The sequence below is a fragment of the Salvelinus fontinalis genome, chromosome 22 (genome assembly GCF_029448725.1).
Source record: "Salvelinus fontinalis isolate EN_2023a chromosome 22, ASM2944872v1, whole genome shotgun sequence".
Classification (NCBI taxonomy): Eukaryota; Metazoa; Chordata; class Actinopteri; order Salmoniformes; family Salmonidae; genus Salvelinus; species Salvelinus fontinalis.
This window is the reverse complement of record NC_074686.1, coordinates 10,676,365-10,698,401: the sequence shown is the minus strand read 5'-3', so window position 1 is coordinate 10,698,401 and position 22,037 is coordinate 10,676,365. Positions and strand designations below refer to the sequence as shown.

The 22,037-nt window shown below is 42.6% G+C and overlaps 1 protein-coding gene across 2 annotated transcripts; it reads right to left on the bottom strand.

The window, feature by feature from the left end:
- Window positions 1-4,090: 4,090 nt before the first annotated feature.
- On the bottom strand, window positions 4,091-14,357 carry LOC129819779 (secretagogin-like). 2 transcript variants are annotated; one of them, XM_055876361.1, is made up of 11 exons: window positions 14,087-14,357; window positions 13,829-13,899; window positions 13,397-13,489; window positions 12,762-12,851; window positions 12,553-12,609; window positions 9,332-9,409; window positions 8,060-8,115; window positions 7,911-7,956; window positions 7,697-7,756; window positions 6,176-6,244; window positions 4,091-5,870 (listed from the first exon to the last, which is right to left on the bottom strand). In XM_055876361.1, the coding sequence occupies exons 1-11, from the start codon at window positions 14,154-14,156 to the stop codon at window positions 5,742-5,744; spliced, it is 819 nt and encodes a 272-aa protein (XP_055732336.1). In that variant the 5' UTR covers window positions 14,157-14,357; the 3' UTR covers window positions 4,091-5,741. The 2 variants fall into 2 exon arrangements, with proteins under 2 accessions (XP_055732336.1, XP_055732337.1); XM_055876362.1 differs by lacking the exon at window positions 6,176-6,244.
- Between the last annotated feature and the right edge of the window lie 7,680 nt (window positions 14,358-22,037).

The window sequence follows — 22,037 nt, the reverse complement described above, 5'->3', positions numbered from 1 at the left end:
AAAAGGTTTTCACCGAACTGATGTAACTGAGCCAGAGCTACCCAGACCTACCCAGAGCTACCCAGAGCTACCCAGAGCTACCCAGAGCTACCCAGAGTTGACCTTTTACACCAAGTGCCAAAGGGAGAGCCAGGTAGAGCTGAGCTTTAGCACCTTACAGGTCCAAAGAGAAAAGTAGGATACAAAGTAGAATAAAGTAGGATAAATGAAGCTAAGGTTAAGGTTAGGGTTGTGGTTGAGGGTTAGGGTTTACATTTACATTTACGTCATTTAGCAGACACTCTTATCCAGAGTGACTTACAGTAGTAGTGAGTGCATACATTTTTTTTTTTTTATACTAGTCCCCCGTGGGATTGAACCGGAATGTGGACATGAAGCCAAGGTTAAGGTTAGGGTTGTGGTTGAGGGTTAGGGTTGAACCGGAATGTGGACATGAAGCTAAGGTTAAGGTTAGGGTTGTGGTTGATGTTAGGGTTGAACTGGGATGTGGACATGAAGCTAGGGTTAGGGGTAGGGTTGTGGTTGATGTTAGGGTTGAACTGGGATGTGGACATGAATGTGGACATGAAGCTAGAGTTAAGCTAGAGTTAAGTTTAGAGTTAGGATTGTGGTTCTAATTGGTTATGAATGAGGGAAGGTACTAATTATACTGTACTACAGACTACCACAAGAGGTCCTCACATGACTGCAAAAATGGCATAGGTTGCAAGAGATACTTTATTTTCCTCACAATAAATCACATCAGGCATGCAATATTGACAATGAAACACATTGCGGCTGAGAAATCAGAAATCAGACATTTGGAAAATGCAATTGAATAAGAAAAGTATATAGCCAATTCCCTCAGGAATATGTAATTCAATCAAATTAACACTCGTGGAACACCTCACAGCCTCTACATAGTAGTCTGCTATTTACTGCATCTTAGCCTCAAGGCCTGATGAATATTCTGATATTCACAGTCAAGTTCTGTGACTAGAAAATAACACGTTGAATTTCTTACTGGATGTGCCATGATTTATATCATCAAGCCAGGTGTGATAACATTTATTTACTCCATTTTGTATCTGATTATATTTTCACTCCCAGCTTTAAAAAAATATTATTAGTACATTCAGGTACTACCCTGAGTGTAAAAAACATCAGAACAGCCTCAATTTGTCGGGGCATGGACTCTACAAGGTGTTGAAAGCGTTCCACAGGGATGCTGGCCCATGTTGACTCTCACTGTCCCAGTCTGCTGTCCCCACATGCTTCAAGATGGCCACCCATTGTTCCTGTACCCAAGAATGCAAAGTTAACTGAACTAAATGACTATCGCCCCATAGCACTCACTTCTGTCATCATGAAGTGCTTTGAGACATCATGTCAGAATTATATCACCTCCACCTTACCTGTCACCCTAGACCCACTTCAATTTGCTTAAGGCCCCAATAGGTCCACAGACAATGCAATTGTCATCCCACTGCCCTATCCCATCTGGACAAGAGGAATACCTATGTAGGAAGGCTGTTCATTGACTATAGCTCACAAAACTCCGCCCTGTGCAATTGGGTCCTGGACTTCCTGACGGGCTGCCCACAGGTGGTGAAAGTAGGAAACAACATCTCCACTTCGCTGATCCTCAACACTGGGGCCCCACAAGGGTGCGTGCTCAGCCCCCTCCTGTACTCCCTGTTCCCCCATGACTGTGAGGCCATGTACGCCTCCACCTCAATCATCAAGTTTGCAGACGACACAACAGTAGTAGGCTTGATTACCAACAACAACGAGACAGCCTACAGTGAGGAGGTGAGGGCTCTCGGAGTGTGGTGTCAGGAAAATAACCTCTCACTCAACATCAACAAAAAGAAGGAGATGGTCGTGGACTTCAGGAAACAGCAGAGGGAGCACCCCCCTATCCACATCAACGAGACAGCAGTGGAGAAGGTGGGAAGTTTTAAGTTCCTCGGGCGTACATATCACTGACAAATTGAAATGGTCCACCCACACAGACAGTGTGGAGAAGAAGGCACAACAGCACCTCTTCAACCTCAGGAAGCTGAATAAATGTGGCTTGTCACCTTAAAGGCTTAAAACCCTCACAAACTTTTATAGATGCACAATTGAGAGCATCCTGTCGGGCTGTATCACCACCTGGTACGGCAACTGCACCACCCACAACCGCAGGGCTCTCCAGAGGGTGGTGAGGTCTGCACAACGCATCACCGGGGGCAAACTACCTGCCCTTCAGGACACCTAAAGCACCTGATGTCACAGGAAGTCCAAAAAGACCATCAAGGACAACTACCACCCGAGCCACTGCCTGTTTACCCCACAATCATCCAGAAGGCGAGTTCAGTAAAGGTGCATCAAAGCTGGGACGGAGATACTGAAAAACAGCTTCTATCTCAAGGCCATCAGACTGTTAAATAACCATTACTAGCAGAGAGGCTGCTGTCGACATACACAGACTTGAAATCATTGGCCACTTTAATAAATTGAACACTAGTCACTTTAATAATGTCACTTTAATAATGTTTACATATCTTGCATTACTCATTTCATATGTATACACTGTACTCTACACTATCTACTGTATCTTAGTCTATGCCGCTCTGGCATTGCTCATCCATATATTTATATATTCTTAATTCCATTCCTTTACTTAGATTTGTGTGTATTAGGTATTTGTTGTGAAATTGTTAGATATTACTTGTTAGATATTGCTGCACTGTCGGAATTAGAAGCACAAGCATTTCGCTACACCCGCAATAACATCTGCCGAACAAGTATGTGTGACCAATACAATTTGATTTGATTTGATGCTTCCCACAGTTGTTTCAAGTGGCTGGATTTCCTTTGGGTGGTAGACCATTCTTAATACACATGGGACGGTTGAGCATGAAAAGCTCAGCAGCGTTGCAGTTCTTGACACAAACTGGTGCGCCTGGCACCTACTACCATACCCAATTCAAAGGCACTTAGATCTTGTATCTTGCCCATTCACCTTCTGAATGGCACACATACACAATCCATGTCTCAATTCTTTCAAGGCTTAAAAATCCTTCTTTAACCTGCCCCTCCCTTTCCTCTACACTGATTGAAGTGACATCAATAAGGGATCATAGCTTTCACCTGGATTCACCTGGTCAATCTATGTCATGGAAAGAGCAGATGTTTTGTACACTTAGTGTATAACTATAGTGTATGACTCAGACAGATAACTCAACTTATCTCACAGCAGGAAATGTGTGATCAATATACACTCAGACTACCCTCTGAAAGTCAGTATCCCAACACCTGGTTCTGTTCATTAATGCACACTGTAGCAAAAATGTTTTTCTACATGAAACACTCCTTATTGGACAGGTTTGAATAGTTTTGGAGCATCTTCACATATAAACAGGACCCTGGCAAGAGGTCGACAATCATGTGAAAAGGGGCGGTTTGATTATGAACCCCAGAGAACCTAAGGGCACATTATTAGCTCCAGGCTATAGGCCATCAGCGAATATTACATAGTCTTTAATTTAGCCATCAGACCCCACCAACTCTGTTTCTTCTGTGGCTCAGCTGCAGAGCCTGCAACCAGCAACCCTCTTTTGGCATCCCCCTCTTTCCTCTCAACTCCAAATACGTGCCAATAATCCTCCCATCATCCCTTGATACAGACATCTTGATTAGAGGCTGTCTTCATTTCCTCTATGGCTGATTTGTGTTGGCACAGGCTTCCGATACATTGGAGAATGGCTTAGTCTGAAGGGGAGGCACCAGGAGAGGGAGCACACAGTGTCATTACCCTCAGTGCCGGCTGGGCTGAAGGAAATAACAGGAATCAGGTGACTGTATGGGGAAATCACCTGTAATGACAACGGGGGAGAGAGAATGGACTGACTGAGGCTGAAGGGCGCAATGGGGAGGACGGGCTCATTGTAATGGCTGGAATGGAATGAACAGAACAGTATCAAGCGCATGCAAATTAAAGTTGTGTGTTCATTTTTCTAGTGTGGAAAAACAATTATGAACACAACTTTTGGTTGTACAGTATGTGTTTGCTCCATTCCATCGATTACATTCCACCCATTACAATCTATTAAAATCTTGACTAGCAATGTGGTGGAAGATCCATCCAAGGAATGGGTTGTGACATGATATTTTCAGGTTTCAATCTTTGGTCACACATGCCAAACCGCTATGGGTCACCTTAAGAACAGGGCATAACCACAATGTGATTAACCAGGAAGTAATGAATGAATACATCTCAAATATCTGAACTGGATTCTTTTTCTCAATTGCTGGCCTCTTCTCTAACAATGGCAAGACCAAGTAACTGACTCGTTAAATAGCAGTCTATGTACATTGATTTATATATTTTAGGAGAAAGTATCTCTATGACCGATATCTATTTGTTGACATTTTTCTTTTAAGTGCTTCGAAAGCTTCTTCACTCAGGACAAGCACTGATTTAAGAGAAGAGACAAAATACATGTATTGTTGAGTACCACGACTAATGTATTCCTACTGAATTAAGAGCAAAAAATACATACTGTGGTTGGGAATTTTAGAGGGCACAGCAAGTTTCAAAGAAGGCACAGCAAGTGGCACAATAATTATTCTCTTGACCGCAGTCCTCTGTAATTGTCCTGCTGGTGAGCAGCTGTTAAGTTAGAGACACTTCACTTGCCATAATCATGCAGGCATCTGGTGGGGCTTTTAGCAATGACATCAGCCTACAACTAGACACAAATAACAGTGTACTATGGTTTCACAGAATAACACAGTGCCCAATGAACTCATGAAAAGCTTTTAAAAGCCATACTGGTCTACTTACTACCGACCGTGTTTGCTTTGTATATCTCTTCCATGGGTGCTTTGAGTTGCTGTTCAATCCGTTTCCATAGCATTTTGTCTGTTGTGCTTTTGAAATGCTCTGGTTACCAAGCATTAAGGCAATGAAACTCTGTGAAAATCCATTATTGCATGAAAGGACTGAGCTCATGGAGAATGGAAGCCCGGGCATCATCACGGCTGCGGGTCAATATTTCCTTTGTGCCCAAGGCTCACAGCATTGTCTGCTCTGATACAATGGGTATACATCAGACATGTACTACTAATTGAGTTATGGTTATATAAATAGTTTGTTCATTAACAGAACTGTATGTGCTTATGATTGCAGACTGTTCTTACAGAATGGAGAAACATGCAGGTGCCCAGGGACACAGGGATTGTGGTTCATATCATACACTGTATTGCATTACATGTTGTCTACCAATACCATTTAAACTAGGTGAAATGTCAAACCATAATGACAGCTGTTTTCATCATATTTTCTTGCACATCAAAAACATTACAGTTCTGAAAAGCAAATGCAGCCATCATGGTAATAAAGTCAACATATATCCCACAAATATCCCAATACAACTTCCTTCCCAAAAGACTTACATCACCACTACATTTCTGCAAGTTATAGGCGTATGCAATGTGCATGGACCACACACACACAAACACTCTCAAAGCTAATCATAATTGTCATCAAAACAGATCCAGTCAAACAAAATGAAGGATCACAAAACAAGTTCCCCAATGGGTCTACTCTATGCAACAACTTCCTTTTAACCAACCATCCATCATGCAATGCTCTTGGGTTGTCCAAAAGGTATGAGCTATTGCATTGTGGCGTGCTATCAGTGAGTTAGCGGTTAGCCTGTGGTGCTAACTAGGGTAATGAAAATGTCTGTCATTCTTCCTGTGGAGTACTATTAACTGGAGTATTTCAGGCCGAGGCACAGGGCCAGTTCATTCTTCTGGATCTTTCCATCACCGTTCATGTCACAGTGACCCAGGAGCAGCTTGCGGAACTTGTCCAGGTCCGTTCCACTAATGGTAGGCTATGTTGGGTATAAAGAAAGCATATTCAAACCATTAGTTCAAGACCAATCACTGTTCAAACCCTTCAGTCTAATACAGTTGGACCTACTGTTACCTTGACTCAATTATCTTTGCTTCACCCATATAAATATAAAGTAACAAGGTGTCAGAAGTGGGATCTGAACCAACGCCTCACTTCAGAGACCATAACTTACAATAATGCATAATCAATATAACCGCATCAGATATCTTAGTTAATACATACGTTTATATAACAAAACTACATTTGTAGGATAAGGTATAGTATATATATGTTTTTTTTTACTTTGACCAGTTCCATCATGTCTTTGACAAAGCCGTCCACCTCCGGACCCTCCAAAGCACCCGTCTTACTCTGATAACAAAAAAGATGGCTGACCTCAGATAAAGCAATGAAAACGACCACCTGGTATGCCTTGGGAGATTATAAAGTGGACAGCATATCAATTCTGCTTAGAATTCAGATTTTTTTAATTAAATGGGACAATGTACTACATCACACATCCACAATCACGAAGCACAGAGGAGCATGACACTGCAACAGGACCACCACTTCATTAAGTAGTGTGAATACATCTTAGTACTGATCCAGTGGTGTAGCCAGGAATTCGTTGGTGGGTGGACCTGCAGAAATGTGTAGCTAATTTCATGCTATTCTACACATTATGCCATGAGGCTGAGAAAAAATGTTGCTGTTTTAAAGGTAATTTCCTGCAATTATACACATTTTGCCATGGGGCAGAGAGGAAAATGTGCAGTTTTATAGCTCATCTCATGCTATTCTACATATTTTGCAAAAAGGCTGAGAGAAAATGTAGCATGTGTTGACTGTGATAAAGGCACTAGATGAGCTGTCTTGTTTGCCAAATGAACAAATGAAACAGGCAGTGCCATGGTTCATGTATCCACACAAGCACAGTGACATATTATGCCTCAATGCAGTAATATACATTGCTTATTGGGGGTGTGGCTTTCAGTTAGTCATTTTTGGCAACCCCTCCCATGAGCGTGAATGTCATTCAAGGTAATCTATTCTGTTATGTTTAAATTAAATCTGACTAAACCAGTGCACTGCTTGCTATGAATTCTATCTGATGGTGTTTGCATATTTTGGTAAAAAGATAAGATTTTTTTTAAATGTTGCTCAATCTGAGTGAGTGGGCTTGGCTCCCCAGTGGGTGGGCACCCAGGCCCACCCGTGCCTATGCCCCTGTACTGATCCACTTTCAATCCATGTCACGTTCTGACCTTAGTTTCTTTTTTATGTCTTTGTGTTAGGTTGGTCAGGGCATGAGTTGGGGTGGGCAGTCTATGTTCTTTTTTCTAGGTTGTTTGTTTTCTTTGTGTTTGGCCTGGTGTGGTTCCCAATCAGAGGCAGCTGTTTATCGTTGTCTCTGATTGGGAGCCATATTTAGGCAGCCTGTTTTTCATTGTGTGGTGTGGGTGATTGTTTCCTGTTTTCCGTTTCAGTGTTTGCACCATTCGGTACTGTTTCGGTTTTCATTTATTCTCTTGTTCTTTTGTATTTAGTATTCATTCTTATTAAAATATATTATAGATACGTACCACGCTGCATTTTGGTCCCCCTCTCCTTCCACCAACGAAAGCCGTTAGAATACACATCTGGATTGTATCTCATTTATACTGATATTATATTTTATAATTAAGGCCAATGAAGCATCACAACAACAAGAACAATCATAAGCATTGTAATTTCATGAAATATGCTTATCACAATAAACCGTACAATTCCAATTGAAGTTGAAGGCAATTATGTTGTGGCTAAACGTACTGTATAATGACTTACCATATCATAGTGAGCAAATATCTTCTCAAAGTCCCTCTTCCGGTCCTCTTGACTGCAAGCCTGAAACAGAGTGGTACCACAACACCCACAATTTAGTTCCTCTAATTCAAGCCAGTGAGGACTGCAGTAAGTATTTGAAGATGGAGTGTGAATTGACAACGTCTTATCTGACTGAAAGTTATCAGTGAAATTCATCAAACATTTTTATACTTACATTCATGTCAAACTTCAGCAAGAAGTTCTCTTTTAGAGCCAGGATTCTGGGGGAAGGAAAACAGTTGGGCTCCGTGACTCACAAACCATTAGAAACACAGTAAGAGCCACCTAGCAATGTGGGGGATACAATTGCTTGATAATTAGTACCTGGCTAGGTCATTCAAATCCAGCCTGCCATCGTTGTTTTTGTCAAACATCTCCATCTGTTGGGAAAATGAACAGAATAAAGCATCAGAATCATTAGCCATTTTGTCAAAGCACATTCACATTAGAATCAGAATCACCTTTCTTCACCAAGTACATTTACACATACTCAGCATTTTACTTGATCGGTTTACTTGGGGACACGTCATGTGTAACACTGTACAACAGTACTGAAGATGATGATGAGATGATGAGATCAAATGATTCCTGTGTATTTCCCATGTTGTACACACCAAACTCAACAGGACATTGACATATAAAAGTGCTCACACACACAAACTTTCTCTCAGTCTCAGGTAATTAATTAAGGGTCCACAATTAATGACAATGGTTAGACAGTGAAAATCACATCACTTTCTGAATATCTTTACAGAGCTTATCATCTTCCATCACAGTCTAGTACCATCCAATTACTAATTCTATTGAGGGGATTCATAGGCAAGATTATTACAGCCAATGACATGCTTCAATGATAAATAACTCATTTAGTGCACTCCTTATCTACACTGACTGGCATAGTAGCATTACAATATACCCTGAGTGTACAAAATATTAGGAACACCTTCCTAATATTGAGTTGCATCCCCTTTTGCCCTCAGAACAGCCTCAATTCATTGGGGCATGGACTCTACAAGGCTGTCCAAAGCTGGCCCATGTTGATTCCATTGCTTCACACAGTTGTGTCAAGTTGGCTAGATGGCCTTTGTGTGGTGGACCATTCTTGATCCACACAGGAAACTGTTGAGTGTGAAAAACCCAGCAGCTTTGAAGTTCTTGACACACTCAAACCGGTGTGCCTGGCACCTACTACCATACCCTGTTCAAAGGCACTTAAATATTTTGTCATGCCCATTCACCCTTTAAATGGTACACAAACGCAACGTCTCAAATTGCGTCAAGGCAGAAAAATCCTTCTTTAACCTGTCTCCTCCCTTTTCTCTACACCGATTGAAGTGGATTTAACAGGTGACATCAATAAGGGATCATTGCTTTCAGCTGCATTCACCTGGTCAGTCTATGTTCCTAATGTTTTGTACACTCAGTGTATAGCTCTCCCAATCATCCTTTTCGAGAAAATAAACTTAAATTACAAATCAGTTTAACATCCAAATGTAATTGCCCATTGAACAAGGTAGCATATACTCATTTGAGAGACAACAGTTCAAGAGTCCTCAGATGGAGGCACAGAGTAAAGGAGCTGGGGCTTGTTGTTACCATGGTGTTGGTGTACTCCTCCAGTTTGTTGGGGGAGATGGTCTTTTTGTGCTGGAGGAACAGGTCCTGCAGGAAACCCTGTTAGGAGGACACAGAGGAAGACAGCCGATGAGATAACCTGGGCCCATATTTATCAAGCGTCTCGGAGTAGGAGTGCTGATCTAGGATAGGTACAGTTGAAGTCGGAAGTTTACATACACTTAGGTTGGAGTCATTAAAATGTGTTTTTCAACCACTCCACAAATTTCTTGTAAACAAACTATAGCTTTGGCAAGTCGGTTATGAGATCTACTTTGTGCATGACACAAGTAATTTTTCCAACAATTGTTTATAGATTATTTCACTTAAAATTCACTGTATCAATTCCAGTGGGTCAGAAGTTTACATACACTAAGTTGACTGTGCCTTTAAACCGCTTGGAAAATTCCAGAAAATGATGTCGTGGCTTTAGAAGCTTCTGATAGGCTAATTGACATCATTTGAGTCAATCGGAGGTGTGCCTGTGGATGTATTTCAAGGCCTACCTTCAAACTCAGTGCCTCTTTGCTTGACATCATGGGAAAGTCAAAAGAAATCTGTCAAGACCTCAGAAAAAAATTGTAGACCTTCACAAGTCTGGTTCATCCTTGGGAGCAATTTCCAAATGCCTGAAGGTACAAATTCGTCTGTACAAAAAATAGTACAGAAGTATAAACACCATGGGACCATGCAGCCATCATACCGCTCAGGAAGGAGACGCGTTCTGTCTCCTACAGATGAACGTACTTTGGTGCGAAAATAGCAAATCAATCCCAGAACAACAGCAAAGGACCTTGTGAAGATGATGGCGGAAACAGGTACAAAAGTATCTATATCCACAGTAAATCGAGTCCTATATCGACATAACCTGAAAGGCCACTCAGCAAGGAATAAGCCACTGCTTCAAAACCGCCATATAAAAGCCAGACTACAGTTTGCAACTGTACATGGGGAAAAATAATGTACCTTTTGGTGAAATGTCCTCTGGTCTGATGAAACAAAAATAGAACTGTTTGGCCATAATGACCACCGTTATGTTTGGAGGAAAAAGGGGGAGGCTTGCAAGCCAAAGAACACCATCCCAACCGTGAAGCACAGGGGTGGCAGCATCATGTTGTGGGGGTGCTTTGCTGAAGAAGGGACTGATGCACTTCACAAAACAGATGGCTCACGAGGAAGGAAAATTATGTGGATATATTAAAGCAACATCTCAAGACACCAGTCAGGAAGTTAAAGCTTGGTTGCAAATGGGTCTTCCAAATGGACAATGACCCCAAGCATACTTCCAAAGTTGTGGCAAAATGGCTTAAGGACAACAAAGTCAAGGTATTGGAGAGGCCATCACAAAGCCCTGACCTCAATCCTATAGAAAGTTTGTGGGCAGAACTGAAAAAGCGTGTGCGAGCAAGGAGGCATACAAACCTGTCTCAGTTACACCAGCTCTGTCAAGAGGAGTGGGCCAAAATTCACCCAACTTATTGTTGGAAGCTTGTGGAAGGCTACCACAAATGTTTGACCCAAGTTAAACAATTTAAAGGCAATGCTACCAAATACTAATTGAGTGTATGTAAACTTCTGACCCACTGGGAATGTGATGAAAGAAATAAAAGCTGAAAATAATAATTCTCTCTGCTATTATTCTGACAATTCACATTCCTAAAATAAAGAGGTGATCCTAACTGACCTAAGACAGGGAATTTTTACTAGGATTAAATGTCAGGAATTGTGAAAAACTGAGTTTAAATGTATTTGGCTAAGGTGTATGTAAACTTCCGACTTCAACTGTATAGTATCCTGATCTAGGATTCATTTATTATAATCTAAAAGACAAAACCGATGCTGGATACTGTAAGTAGTCCTACTACTCGGAGACGCTTGGTAAACATGGCCTTGGTCTCCCGTGAAAAAAGGTGGTCTCTCAAGATGACGTCACCCGGTCAAATAAAGGATAAATAGATACAAAATAAAAAAGTCAGATGTTGCAAATCCGTAGGTAACCGCCCCGTCCTACTCCCTGGAACCCTTGTCCCCAGAGTTGAAGATTTGAATTACACTCTGCTCAATTGTTTCTTTACCTCTACTTCACCTCTACTTCACGTACAAATGTAGCATACCTGTGTTAAGTTTAAATCAAAATACATGTTTTGGCTAGTGTCGTACACTTTTGAGTTTTGGCCACATGAGAGAAGAATGCGACGGTTCACACAAATCTCATAAGAAATTAGGTGGTGTTTTTTTACTTACAGTAATGTTATACTATGCTATTATATTCAGTTCTGTTATGTAGAGTACTGTCATTATATAGTATGTAGAATACTATCATTACGTGATTTTGCAGACATTGATTCAGCTTTGATCTAGCTTTATTAAACAAGCAGAGTGGAGACTATGCGTAAAGTAGAGAATCCTGCAATGCGTAGAAGCTTCTGACCTTTAGCTGTCTGGAAGAGGGGTACAGAGAAGTCGGATCTGCAGCCACTCCGAATAAAAAAAGGGGAGAAATGTGTGCCATAACACTTTTGTCTGTTATTCTGAATCAAAGTGTTCACAAATAGTATAATGTACTGTATGTACATCCTGTCCATTTACTCTTCAGTAAATGTACTGTGGATTATAAACCATGTGTTTGTTTGGAAATTCTAAGAAAAGTGCTTGTGCCTTGCCTTGTGGGTTGGTGCAATATTCTTCTACGATATGCTGCTCCAAATATCGCGATATCCAATGTAATGGTTTCGCGTCGATAATTGCTAGATTATTCCAGACAGTGCAATATTTGTGCTTATTTACGATACTATAGTCACATTCTAGTTAAATAACCTTAGCGTGGCAAACAATAAGACTTAGTTCATTCATTTGGACTTCATTTTCAACATATTGATATAAACTAACTGATAAAACTGACACGGGAGACCAAGGCCATGTTTACCAAGCGTCTCCGTTTTGATTAGGCCCAACCCTATTGCCTTGTCCACAAAAGAGGACAGGGGGCATCCTTCTGAAAGACCCTTAAGGCAACACGTGTCAACATAGACCTAGAGCAACTGTGTAAACATGAACAACTCTAGCCACTCATTGATGTTTACTTAGAAACAACTAGCTAAGACCAACTAGAACAACTATCTAAGACAATGTCTCTGAGAGGGCCATGGCAGTGGTCTCACTGAACGCATGGAAATTAGTAGAAGGGCATTCTTCAACTGTACCTTGAGTTCTATAGCTGATATGTATCCACTGCTGTCAGTGTCATAGTTTCTCCAGAACTGTGGGGGGAGTGAGAGGCAGATTTAGTTTTGATGAAAGTGTTCTAGAGAATACAGGACACACTACCCAACCAATAATAGGATTGTATTTTTTCGCATTTATGTTGAAGGTTTTTGGACCGCAACGCTTCATATGTGATCTTTGACCTTACCCTCATGAACTCCACACTGTTGTCCAATGGTGTCTCTCTGTGGAACAGTAGTAGGAAGTTCTCCTCCTCCGGTAGCATCATGGTGGCCAACTGGAACATTTATGTTCAATCAAAATCAACATTCACAGACAGGCATTATTCGGTCACTGATGGGAAATGTTTTGTCAAACTAAATCTTGTGTGTTTTCTTCCTACAAATTGATAGAATTAAGGTGGTACGTGTCCATTCAGCTTCAACGGGCATTTACTCCTGTGTCAACATAACATTTAAGGAAATACAGTCTATGGACAAAGAAAACGAAATGTGAAAGATGAAATGAGATGCAATTCAATTACATTTTCGACATAAACTCATTCTAATTCATTGCATGTTGTTAGATGAAGCAAGGCAATAACATGATGCAAATGACAGAACAATTATGTAGTTTCAAGGCTGCTTCCCACACAGAAGGTGTTGTTAGGGCATTTTGATTACAATCCAATTACCACTTGTTGTTTGATCAGTTTCTCTCTCTCTCTCTCTCTCTCTGACACAAACACACCTGCAGGGTTCTAAGTATACTTAATACTACATGAACTATATAGACGAATAAAGGGGGAAGGAGGTAGGTTTGAGGGAATACAAGTAAACGCACCTCTTGGATTTGCAGGCGACCATCAGCTGTGGTGTCATAAGCTGACATGAACCTTTCTTTCATTCTTCTAACTTTGTCATCCGTTATTTCATCCTTTAGGAACAACACAGTGACCTTTGAACATGTTCGTTACACTTATTTGTGTATTTCATTCAGTGTTACCTGTGCAAAATCCCTTTCGGGAATTCATTCCATTTCAATGAAAGACAAAACGTGACTGATGATTGGATTCAGAGAGGTTATCTAATTTTGACACCAGTTGAATGCCGTCAACAAAGGTCAGCAAAGTAGGTCTGATTAGAATATTCTAGAATGTTACTTTCCTAAGCCTACTGTAGTATTTTTCTTTGGGGGGGGGGGGGGGGGGGGGGGGTCTGAACGTACACATTATGCATTAGCCATGACAAGGTAAAGGAACAGTAGCTTACTTACACTCATCCCAAGTTTTTTCATCATGTGTCTGAAAAAGTCATCCAACTCCTTTCCTTCAATATAACCATTATCTAAAAACAAATAAATGCATAACATAAAAAAATATATATAAAAAATGGCCGTATTGTTTTATCTTCAAGACATGGTGCAAAGTTCAGAGTCTGAATTCCGATGAAAGCCTTGCCTGATAAACTAAGATTAATATGAATAGTAATCAAAAGGCTACATAGTTATAACTATTCAAGAGTAAGATCTTACTGTCAACATCGAAATGTTGCCATATGTGTAGGAAGCCTGCAGCATCCAGGTTGTCAAAAGCGCTGTCCATGGTAATGCGTGCCCAATACACCAGCGTGAATCCAAAATGTTAGTTGTGAAAAGATAGAGTTTTATCCGTGTGTATAAGTCTATTTCTCGCAAAGACTGATGAGGTTTTCTAGACGTTTATTGATGATGTTTCCTCCCTGTAGTTCAGTTTAAACTCCACCAAACACAAACGAGGGAGACCAACTTGACTACGATGCTCAAGTAGGTGTGCAACAGTGAAGGCTCCTCAGAGGAGGAAGGGGAGGACCATCCTCCTCAGTTAATTTCATAAAACATTTAAATAGATAAACATTTAAAAAGTTATCCTTTTTAGATAAAACTATACAAAATATATTCACGTCACCAAATCATTTATTAAAACACACTGTTTTGTAATGAAGGTCTACAGTAGCCTCAACAGCACTCTGTAGGTTAGCACCATGTTGTAGCCGGAGAACAGCTAGCTTTCGTCCTCCTCTAGGTACATTGACTTCATTACAAAATCTAAGAGGTTCATGGTTCTCACATCCTTTAAAACTTCTCTAGGATATGTGGGACGCTAATGTCCCACTTGGCCAAAAGCCAGTAAAAATGCAGAGCGCCAAATTAAAATATATTACTATAAAAATCTAACTTTCATGAAATCACATATGAAAGACACCAAATTAAAGCTACACTTGTTGTGAATCGAGCCAACATGTCTGATTTCAAAAAGGATTTACGGCGAAAGCACACCAAACGATTATGTTAGGTCAGTACATAGCCACAGAAAAACACAGCCATTTTCCCAGCCAAACGGAGGAGTAACAAAAAGCAGAAATAGAGATAAAATGTATCACTAACCTTTGATGATCTTCATCAGATGACACTCATAGGACTTCATGTTACACAATACATGTATGTTTTGTTCGGTAAGGTTCATATTTATATCCAAAAATCTGAGGGTCGCTACTGTCTCACTTGGCAAAAAGCCAGAGAAAATGCAGAGCGCCAAATTCAAATTAATTACTATGAAAATTACTATAAAAATCTAACTTTCATTACATTTACATTTAAGTCATTTAGCAGACGCTCTTATCCAGAGCGACTTACAAATTGGTGCATTCACCTTATGACATCCAGTGGAACAGCCACTTTACAATAGTGCATCTAGATCTTTTAAAGGGGGGGGGGGACAGAAGGATTGCTTTATCCTATCCTAGGTATTCCTTGAAGAGGTGGGGTTTCAGGTGTCTCCGGAAGGTGGTGATTGACTCCGCTGTCCTGGCGTCGTGAGGGAGTTTGTTCCACCATTGGGGTGCCAGAGCAGCGAACAGTTTTGACTGGGCTGAGCGGGAACTGTACTTCCTCAGTGGTAGGGAGGCGAGCAGGCCAGAGGTGGATGAACGCAGTGCCCTTGTTTGGGTGTAGGGCCTGATCAGAGCCTGAAGGTACTGAGGTGCCGTTCCCCTCACAGCTCCGTAGGCAAGCACCATGGTCTTGTAGCGGATGCGAGCTTCAACTGGAAGCCAGTGGAGAGAGCGGAGGAGCGGGGTGACGTGAGAGAACTTGGGAAGGTTGAACACCAGACGGGCTGCGGCGTTCTGGATGAGTTGTAGGGGTTTAATGGCACAGGCAGGGAGCCCAGCCAACAGCGAGTTGCAGTAATCCAGACTGTGTGAGGCAGGGTCGTACTCTGCGGATGTTGTAGAGCATGAACCTACAGGAACGGGCCACCGCCTTGATGTTGGTGGAGAACGACAGGGTGTTGTCCAGGATCACGCCAAGGTTCTTAGCGCTCTGGGAGGAGGACACAATGGAGTTGTCAACCGTGATGGCGAGATCATGGAACGGACAGTCCTTCCCCGGGAGGAAGAGCAGCTCCGTCTTGCCGAGGTTCAGCTTGAGGTGGTGATCCGTCATCCACACTGATATGTCTGCCAGACATGCAGAGATGCGATTCGCCACCTGGTTATCAGAGGGGGGAAAGGAGAAGATTAATTGTGTGTCGTCTGCATAGCAATGATAGGAGAGACCATGTGAGGTTATGACAGAGCCAAGTGACTTGGTGTATAGCGAGAATAGGAGAGGGCCTAGAACAGAGCCCTGGGGGACACCAGTGGTGAGAGCGCGTGGTGAGGAGACAGATTCTCGCCACGCCACCTGGTAGGAGCGACCTGTCAGGTAGGACGCAATCCAAGCGTGGGCCGCGCCGGAGATGCCCAACTCGGAGAGGGTGGAGAGGAGGATCTGATGGTTCACAGTGTCGAAGGCAGCCGATAGGTCTAGAAGGATGAGAGCAGAGGAGAGAGAGTTAGCTTTAGCAGTGCGGAGCGCCTCCGTGATACAGAGAAGAGCAGTCTCAGTTGAGTGACTAGTCTTGAAACCTGACTGATTTGGATCAAGAAGGTCATTCTGAGAGAGATAGCAGGAGAGCTGGCCAAGGACGGCACGTTCAAGAGTTTTGGAGAGAAAAGAAAGAAGGGATACTGGTCTGTAGTTGTTGACATCGGAGGGATCGAGTGTAGGTTTTTTCAGAAGGGGTGCAACTCTCGCTCTCTTGAAGACGGAAGGGACGTAGCCAGCGGTCAAGGATGAGTTGATGAGCGAGGTGAGGTAAGGTAGAAGGTCTCCGGAAATGGTCTGGAGAAGAGAGGAGGGGATAGGGTCAAGCGGGCAGGTTGTTGGGCGGCCGGCCGTCACAAGACGCGAGATTTCATCTGGAGAGAGAGGGGAGAAAGAGGTCAAAGCACAGGGTTGGGCAGTGTGAGCAGAACCAGCGGTGTCGTTTGACTTAGCAAACGAGGATCGGATGTCGTCGACCTTCTTTTCAAAATGGTTGACGAAGTCGTCTGCAGAGAGGGAGGAGGGGGGGGGAGGGGGAGGAGGATTCAGGAGGGAGGAGAAGGTGGCAAAGAGCTTCCTAGGGTTAGAGGCAGATGCTTGGAATTTAGAGTGGTAGAAAGTGGCTTTAGCAGCAGAGACAGAAGAGGAAAATGTAGAGAGGAGGGAGTGAAAGGATGCCAGGTCCGCAGGGAGGCGAGTTTTCCTCCATTTCCGCTCGGCTGCCCGGAGCCCTGTTCTGTGAGCTCGCAATGAGTCGTCGAGCCACGGAGCGGGATGGGAGGACCGAGCCGGCCTGGAGGATAGGGGACATAGAGAGTCAAAGGATGCAGAAAGGGAGGAGAGGAGGGTTGAGGAGGCAGAATCAGGAGATAGGTTGGAGAAGGTTTGGGCAGAGGGAAGAGATGATAGGATGGAAGAGGAGAGAGTAGCGGGGGAGAGAGAGCGGAGGTTGGGACGGCGCGATACCATCCGAGTAGGGGCAGTGTGGGAAGTGTTGGATGAGAGCGAGAGGGAAAAGGATACAAGGTAGTGGTCGGAGACTTGGAGGGGAGTTGCAATGAGGTTAGTGGAAGAACAGCATCTAGTAAAGATGAGGTCAAGCGTATTGCCTGCCTTGTGAGTAGGGGGGGAAGGTGAGAGGGTGAGGTCAAAAGAGGAGAGGAGTGGAAAGAAGGAGGCAGAGAGGAATGAGTCAAAGGTAGACATGGGGAGGTTAAAGTCACCCAGAACTGTGAGAGGTGAGCCGTCCTCAGGAAAGGAGCTTATCAAGGCATCAAGCTCATTGATGAACTCTCCAAGGGAACCTGGAGGGCGATAAATGATAAGGATGTTAAGCTTGAAAGGGCTGGTAACTGTGACAGCATGGAATTCAAAGGAGGCGATAGACAGATGGGTAAGGGGAGAAAGAGAGAATGACCACTTGGGAGAGATGAGGATCCCGGTGCCACCACCCCGCTGACCAGAAGGTCTCGGGGTGTGCGAGAACACGTGGGCAGACGAAGAGAGAGCAGTAGGAGTAGCAGTGTTATCTGTGGTGAGCCATGTTTCCGTCAGTGCCAGGAAGTCGAGGGACTGGAGGGACGCATAGGCTGAGATGAGCTCTGCCTTGTTGGCCGCAGATCGGCAGTTCCAGAGGCTACCGGAGACCTGGAACTCCACGTGGGTCGTGCGGGCTGGGACCACCAGGTTAGGGTGGGCGCGGCCACGCGGTGTGAAGCGTTTGTATGGTCTGTGCAGAGAGGAGAGAACAGGGATAGACAGACACATGGTTGACAGGCTACAGAAGAGGCTACGCTAATGCAAAGGAGATTAGAATGACAAGTGGGCTACACGTCTCGAATGTTCAGAAAGTTAAGCCTACGTTGCAAAAAAAATAAAAATAAAATACAAGATCTTATTGACTAAAATGATATAGTACTGCTGGCTGGTGAAGTAGCCTGGCTAGCAGTGGCTACGTTGTTGAAAGTGAAGCTGGCTAGGTAACCTCGACAATTTCACTAAATTTCTCTAAACTACACAATTATCATGGATACAGGGACAGCAAAGACAACTAGCTAACACTACGCTAATCAAGTCGTTCCGTTGTAATGTAAGTTTCTACAGTGCTGCTATTCGGTAGAAGTTGGCTAGCTAGCAGTGTTGGCTAGGTAGGAGGACGGCAGCGCGGCAGGCGAAAAATAGCGGCTAGCTAACCGATAATTACTCAAAGCTACACAATTATCTTAGATACAAAGATAGCAAAGAAAACTATGTAGCTAGCTAACACTACACAAGTCAAGTCGTTCCGTTGTAATGTAATCGTTTCTACAGTGCTGCTAATCGGTGGCTAGCTGGCTAGCTAGCAGGGTTGACTACGTTACGTTGCGTTACGTTAGGGCGAGAATACCTGGCTAGCGAACCTCAGCGAACCTTGATAACTACACAATTATCACCGATACAAAGACGGCTATGTAGCCAGCTAAGTAGCTAGCTAAGATCGAACAAATACAAATCAAAGATAGCAAAGACAACTGTGTAGTCAGCCAACACTACACTGATCAAGTCGTTCCGTTGTAATGCACTCGTTTCTACAATGCTGCTATTCGGTGGCAAGCTGGCTAGCTAGCAGTGTTGGCTACGTTGCGTTACGTTAGGGCGAAAATAGCTGGCTGGCGAACCTCAATAACTACACAGTTATGTTTGATGCAAAGACGGCTATGTAGCTAGCTAAGATCAAACAAATCAAACCGTTGTACTGTAATGAAAATGAAAATCAGACCGTTGTACTATAATGAAATGTAATGAAAAGTTATACTACTATTCGGTAGACGGTGGACGTTTGCTAGCTGCTGGGCAGATAGCAGTGTGGACTACGATAGACGACGGAATACGATAATTACGCAATTATCTTTTATACACAGACGGCTAAGTAGCTAGCTAAGAAGAAATTGCTAAGGTTAGACAAATTAAACCGTTGTACTATAATGAAATGTAATGAAAAGTTATACTACCTGCAGAGCGAATGCAAATGCGACCGCTCGCTCCAAACCGGATGAAACATTAAATCACACATGAAAGATACCAAATTAAAGCTACACTGGTCCAGCCAACATGTCAGAATTTAAATAGGCTTTTCGGCGAAAGCAAACAATGCTATTATCTGAGGATAGCACAATAGTAAACAAAGACAGAGACGCATATTTCAACCCTGCAGGCGCGACACAAAACGCAGAAATAAAAATATAATTCATGCCTTACGTTTTGACGAGCTTCTGTTGTTGGCACTCCAATATGTCCCATAAACATCACATATTGTCCTTTTGTTCGATTAATTCCGTCGATAAATATCCTAAATGTCAATTTATTTGGCGCGTTCGATCCAGAAAAACACCGGTTCCAACTTGCTCAAACGTGACTACAAAATATCTCAAAGTTTATTTGGCAAAAAATTTCAAACTACTTTTGTAATACAACTTTAGGTATTTTTTAACGTTAATAATCGATACAATTGAAGACGGGATGATCTGTGTTCAATACAGGATTAAAACCAACTATAGCTAGCTTTCTGGTCACACGCTTCTATCTAACAAGACACTTCATGTGACTCTCGTTCAAGATGGCCGTACTTCTTCATTACATAAAGGAATAATCTCAACCAATTTCTCAAGACTGTTGACATCCAGTGGAAGTGGTAGGAACTGAAAGCAGGTCCCTTAGAAATCTGGTTTCCCAATGAAAACTCATTGAAAAGAGAGTGACCTCAAAAAAAAAAATCTGAATGGTTTGTCCTCTGGGTTTCGCCTGCTAAATAAGTTATGTTATACTCACAGACATGATTCAAACAGTTTTAGAAACTTCAGAGTGTTTTCTATCCAAATCTACTAACACTATGCATATCTGATCTTCTGAGGATGAGTAGCTGGCAGTTGAATTTGGGTATGCTTTTCATCCAAACGTGAAAATGCTGCCCCCTATCCTAGAGAAGTTTTAATAGACTTAACACAGTAATAATGACAACTTCCGGAGAACATCCTCTAAACCAGGGGTGTCAAACTCATTCCACGGAGGGCCTAGTGTCTGCAGGTTTTTGGTTTTTCCTTTCAATAAAGCCCTAGACAACCAGGTGTGGGAAGTTCCTAACTAATTAGTGATGTTAATTCATCAATCAAGTACAAGGGAGGAACGAAAACCCGCAGACACTCGGCCCCCCGTGGAATGAGTTTGACACCTGTGCTCTAAACTATCAGAGCTCTTGCAACATGAACTGACTTGTTCTCCACCCAATCAAAGGTTTACAGAATTAGTCTAGTACTGAAAGGATAAGCTACAGCTCACTAGGACTGCAGTGCATAAAATGTGGTGAGTGGGCGATGCAAAGAGAGAGAAAGACAATAGTTGAACAGTTTTGAACAAATTAATTTCTTTAAAAAAATGAAATAGGAGCAACAGATAGAGAAAGGGCGAGCTTCAGTATATTTCGTAATTTCCCTTACTTACCTAGCAAATGCCGCTAGCTAGTTTAGCCTACTCAAACACCTGGCTCAAATAGAGGGATTATATGTTAGCTAGCTGGCTATGACTATCCAACACTGGAACTCTTCCAAGTCAAGGTAAGCTTTTGGTTTTACTAATTTATTGCCACCGGGGTCTGCCGGTGTAGATGCTAAACTGCTTGCTGACTGTACACTGTACTGCATGATTGTAGCTGGTTTACTAACGCGTTAGTTATACTAGCTATGATGTTACTTTAGTTAATATGGTGACAAGAATGTAGCCTGTGTGTAGCGGTTATGATATGATTTGGATTGGAAAGGTTTTTTCACCTGGTCACATACAGCTGATGGGTTTTGCATTGAAGTCCACAATCGAAGGGAAAAGGTGAGAGGAGGAGAGTGCGTAGATATGAGAAGGAATACGAGCTGTTTGTATGTGGCTTTGAAAGTGGACTGTTTGTGTGTGATCAGGGGTGTATTCATTCCACCGATTCTGTTGAAAAAGTTTCTTAAACGGAAATAAATGGAACAAAACTGGGATAACATACCTGTATTCGCCCAATAGAAACTCTGGTTTGCAACTGTTGGACTAATGATTACACCCTAGATCAGGCAAGAGTGTGCAAGGCGGTATTGAATGTGTCACTGTCTATCCAGGAGTCACGGTCTGTCATTTCAAATATTTCTAATCGACCTGTGTCGACGTTGTAAACTTCATCCATAGGCTAGGTTGTAGCAACCTCATTATAGGGAAAATTTGAGTATCATGTAGTAGCCCAAATCTATAAATGTTTATCGGAGTAGTAGTTACAATCCGGTACATAGCACAAAACCATCCCTGTTTCTGATCGACAGAGGCCTAAGGTTAGCTAGTACAAAGGCCAGGGAGAGGGTATAAAAAAATGCTAAGGTAGCATTTTGTTTTTTTTGGGGGGGGGTGGGGGGGGTAATTACAGGCGAATATATTGATAAAATGTTATGTTGACCGAGAGATATTTGCACGGTTAACAAAACGTCACGCAAGGGTAAGCCTATGCAAAACACATACCTTTTATGAATTAGGTCTATATGAAGGCAAAATAGATCATGCATGGCAGTATGCCAGT

Coding starts and splice junctions, on each gene's coding strand:
- LOC129819779 (XM_055876361.1), bottom strand. CDS start 14,156: ATGGACAGCGCTTTTGACAACCTGGATGCTGCAGGCTTCCTACACATA. Junction 6,245..7,696: donor TATTTGCTCACTATGATATG/GTAAGTCATTAT, acceptor TTTTGTTATCAG/AGTAAGACGGGTGCTTTGGA. Junction 5,871..6,175: donor ACATGATGGAACTGGTCAAA/GTAAAAAAAAAC, acceptor TACCCAACATAG/CCTACCATTAGTGGAACGGA.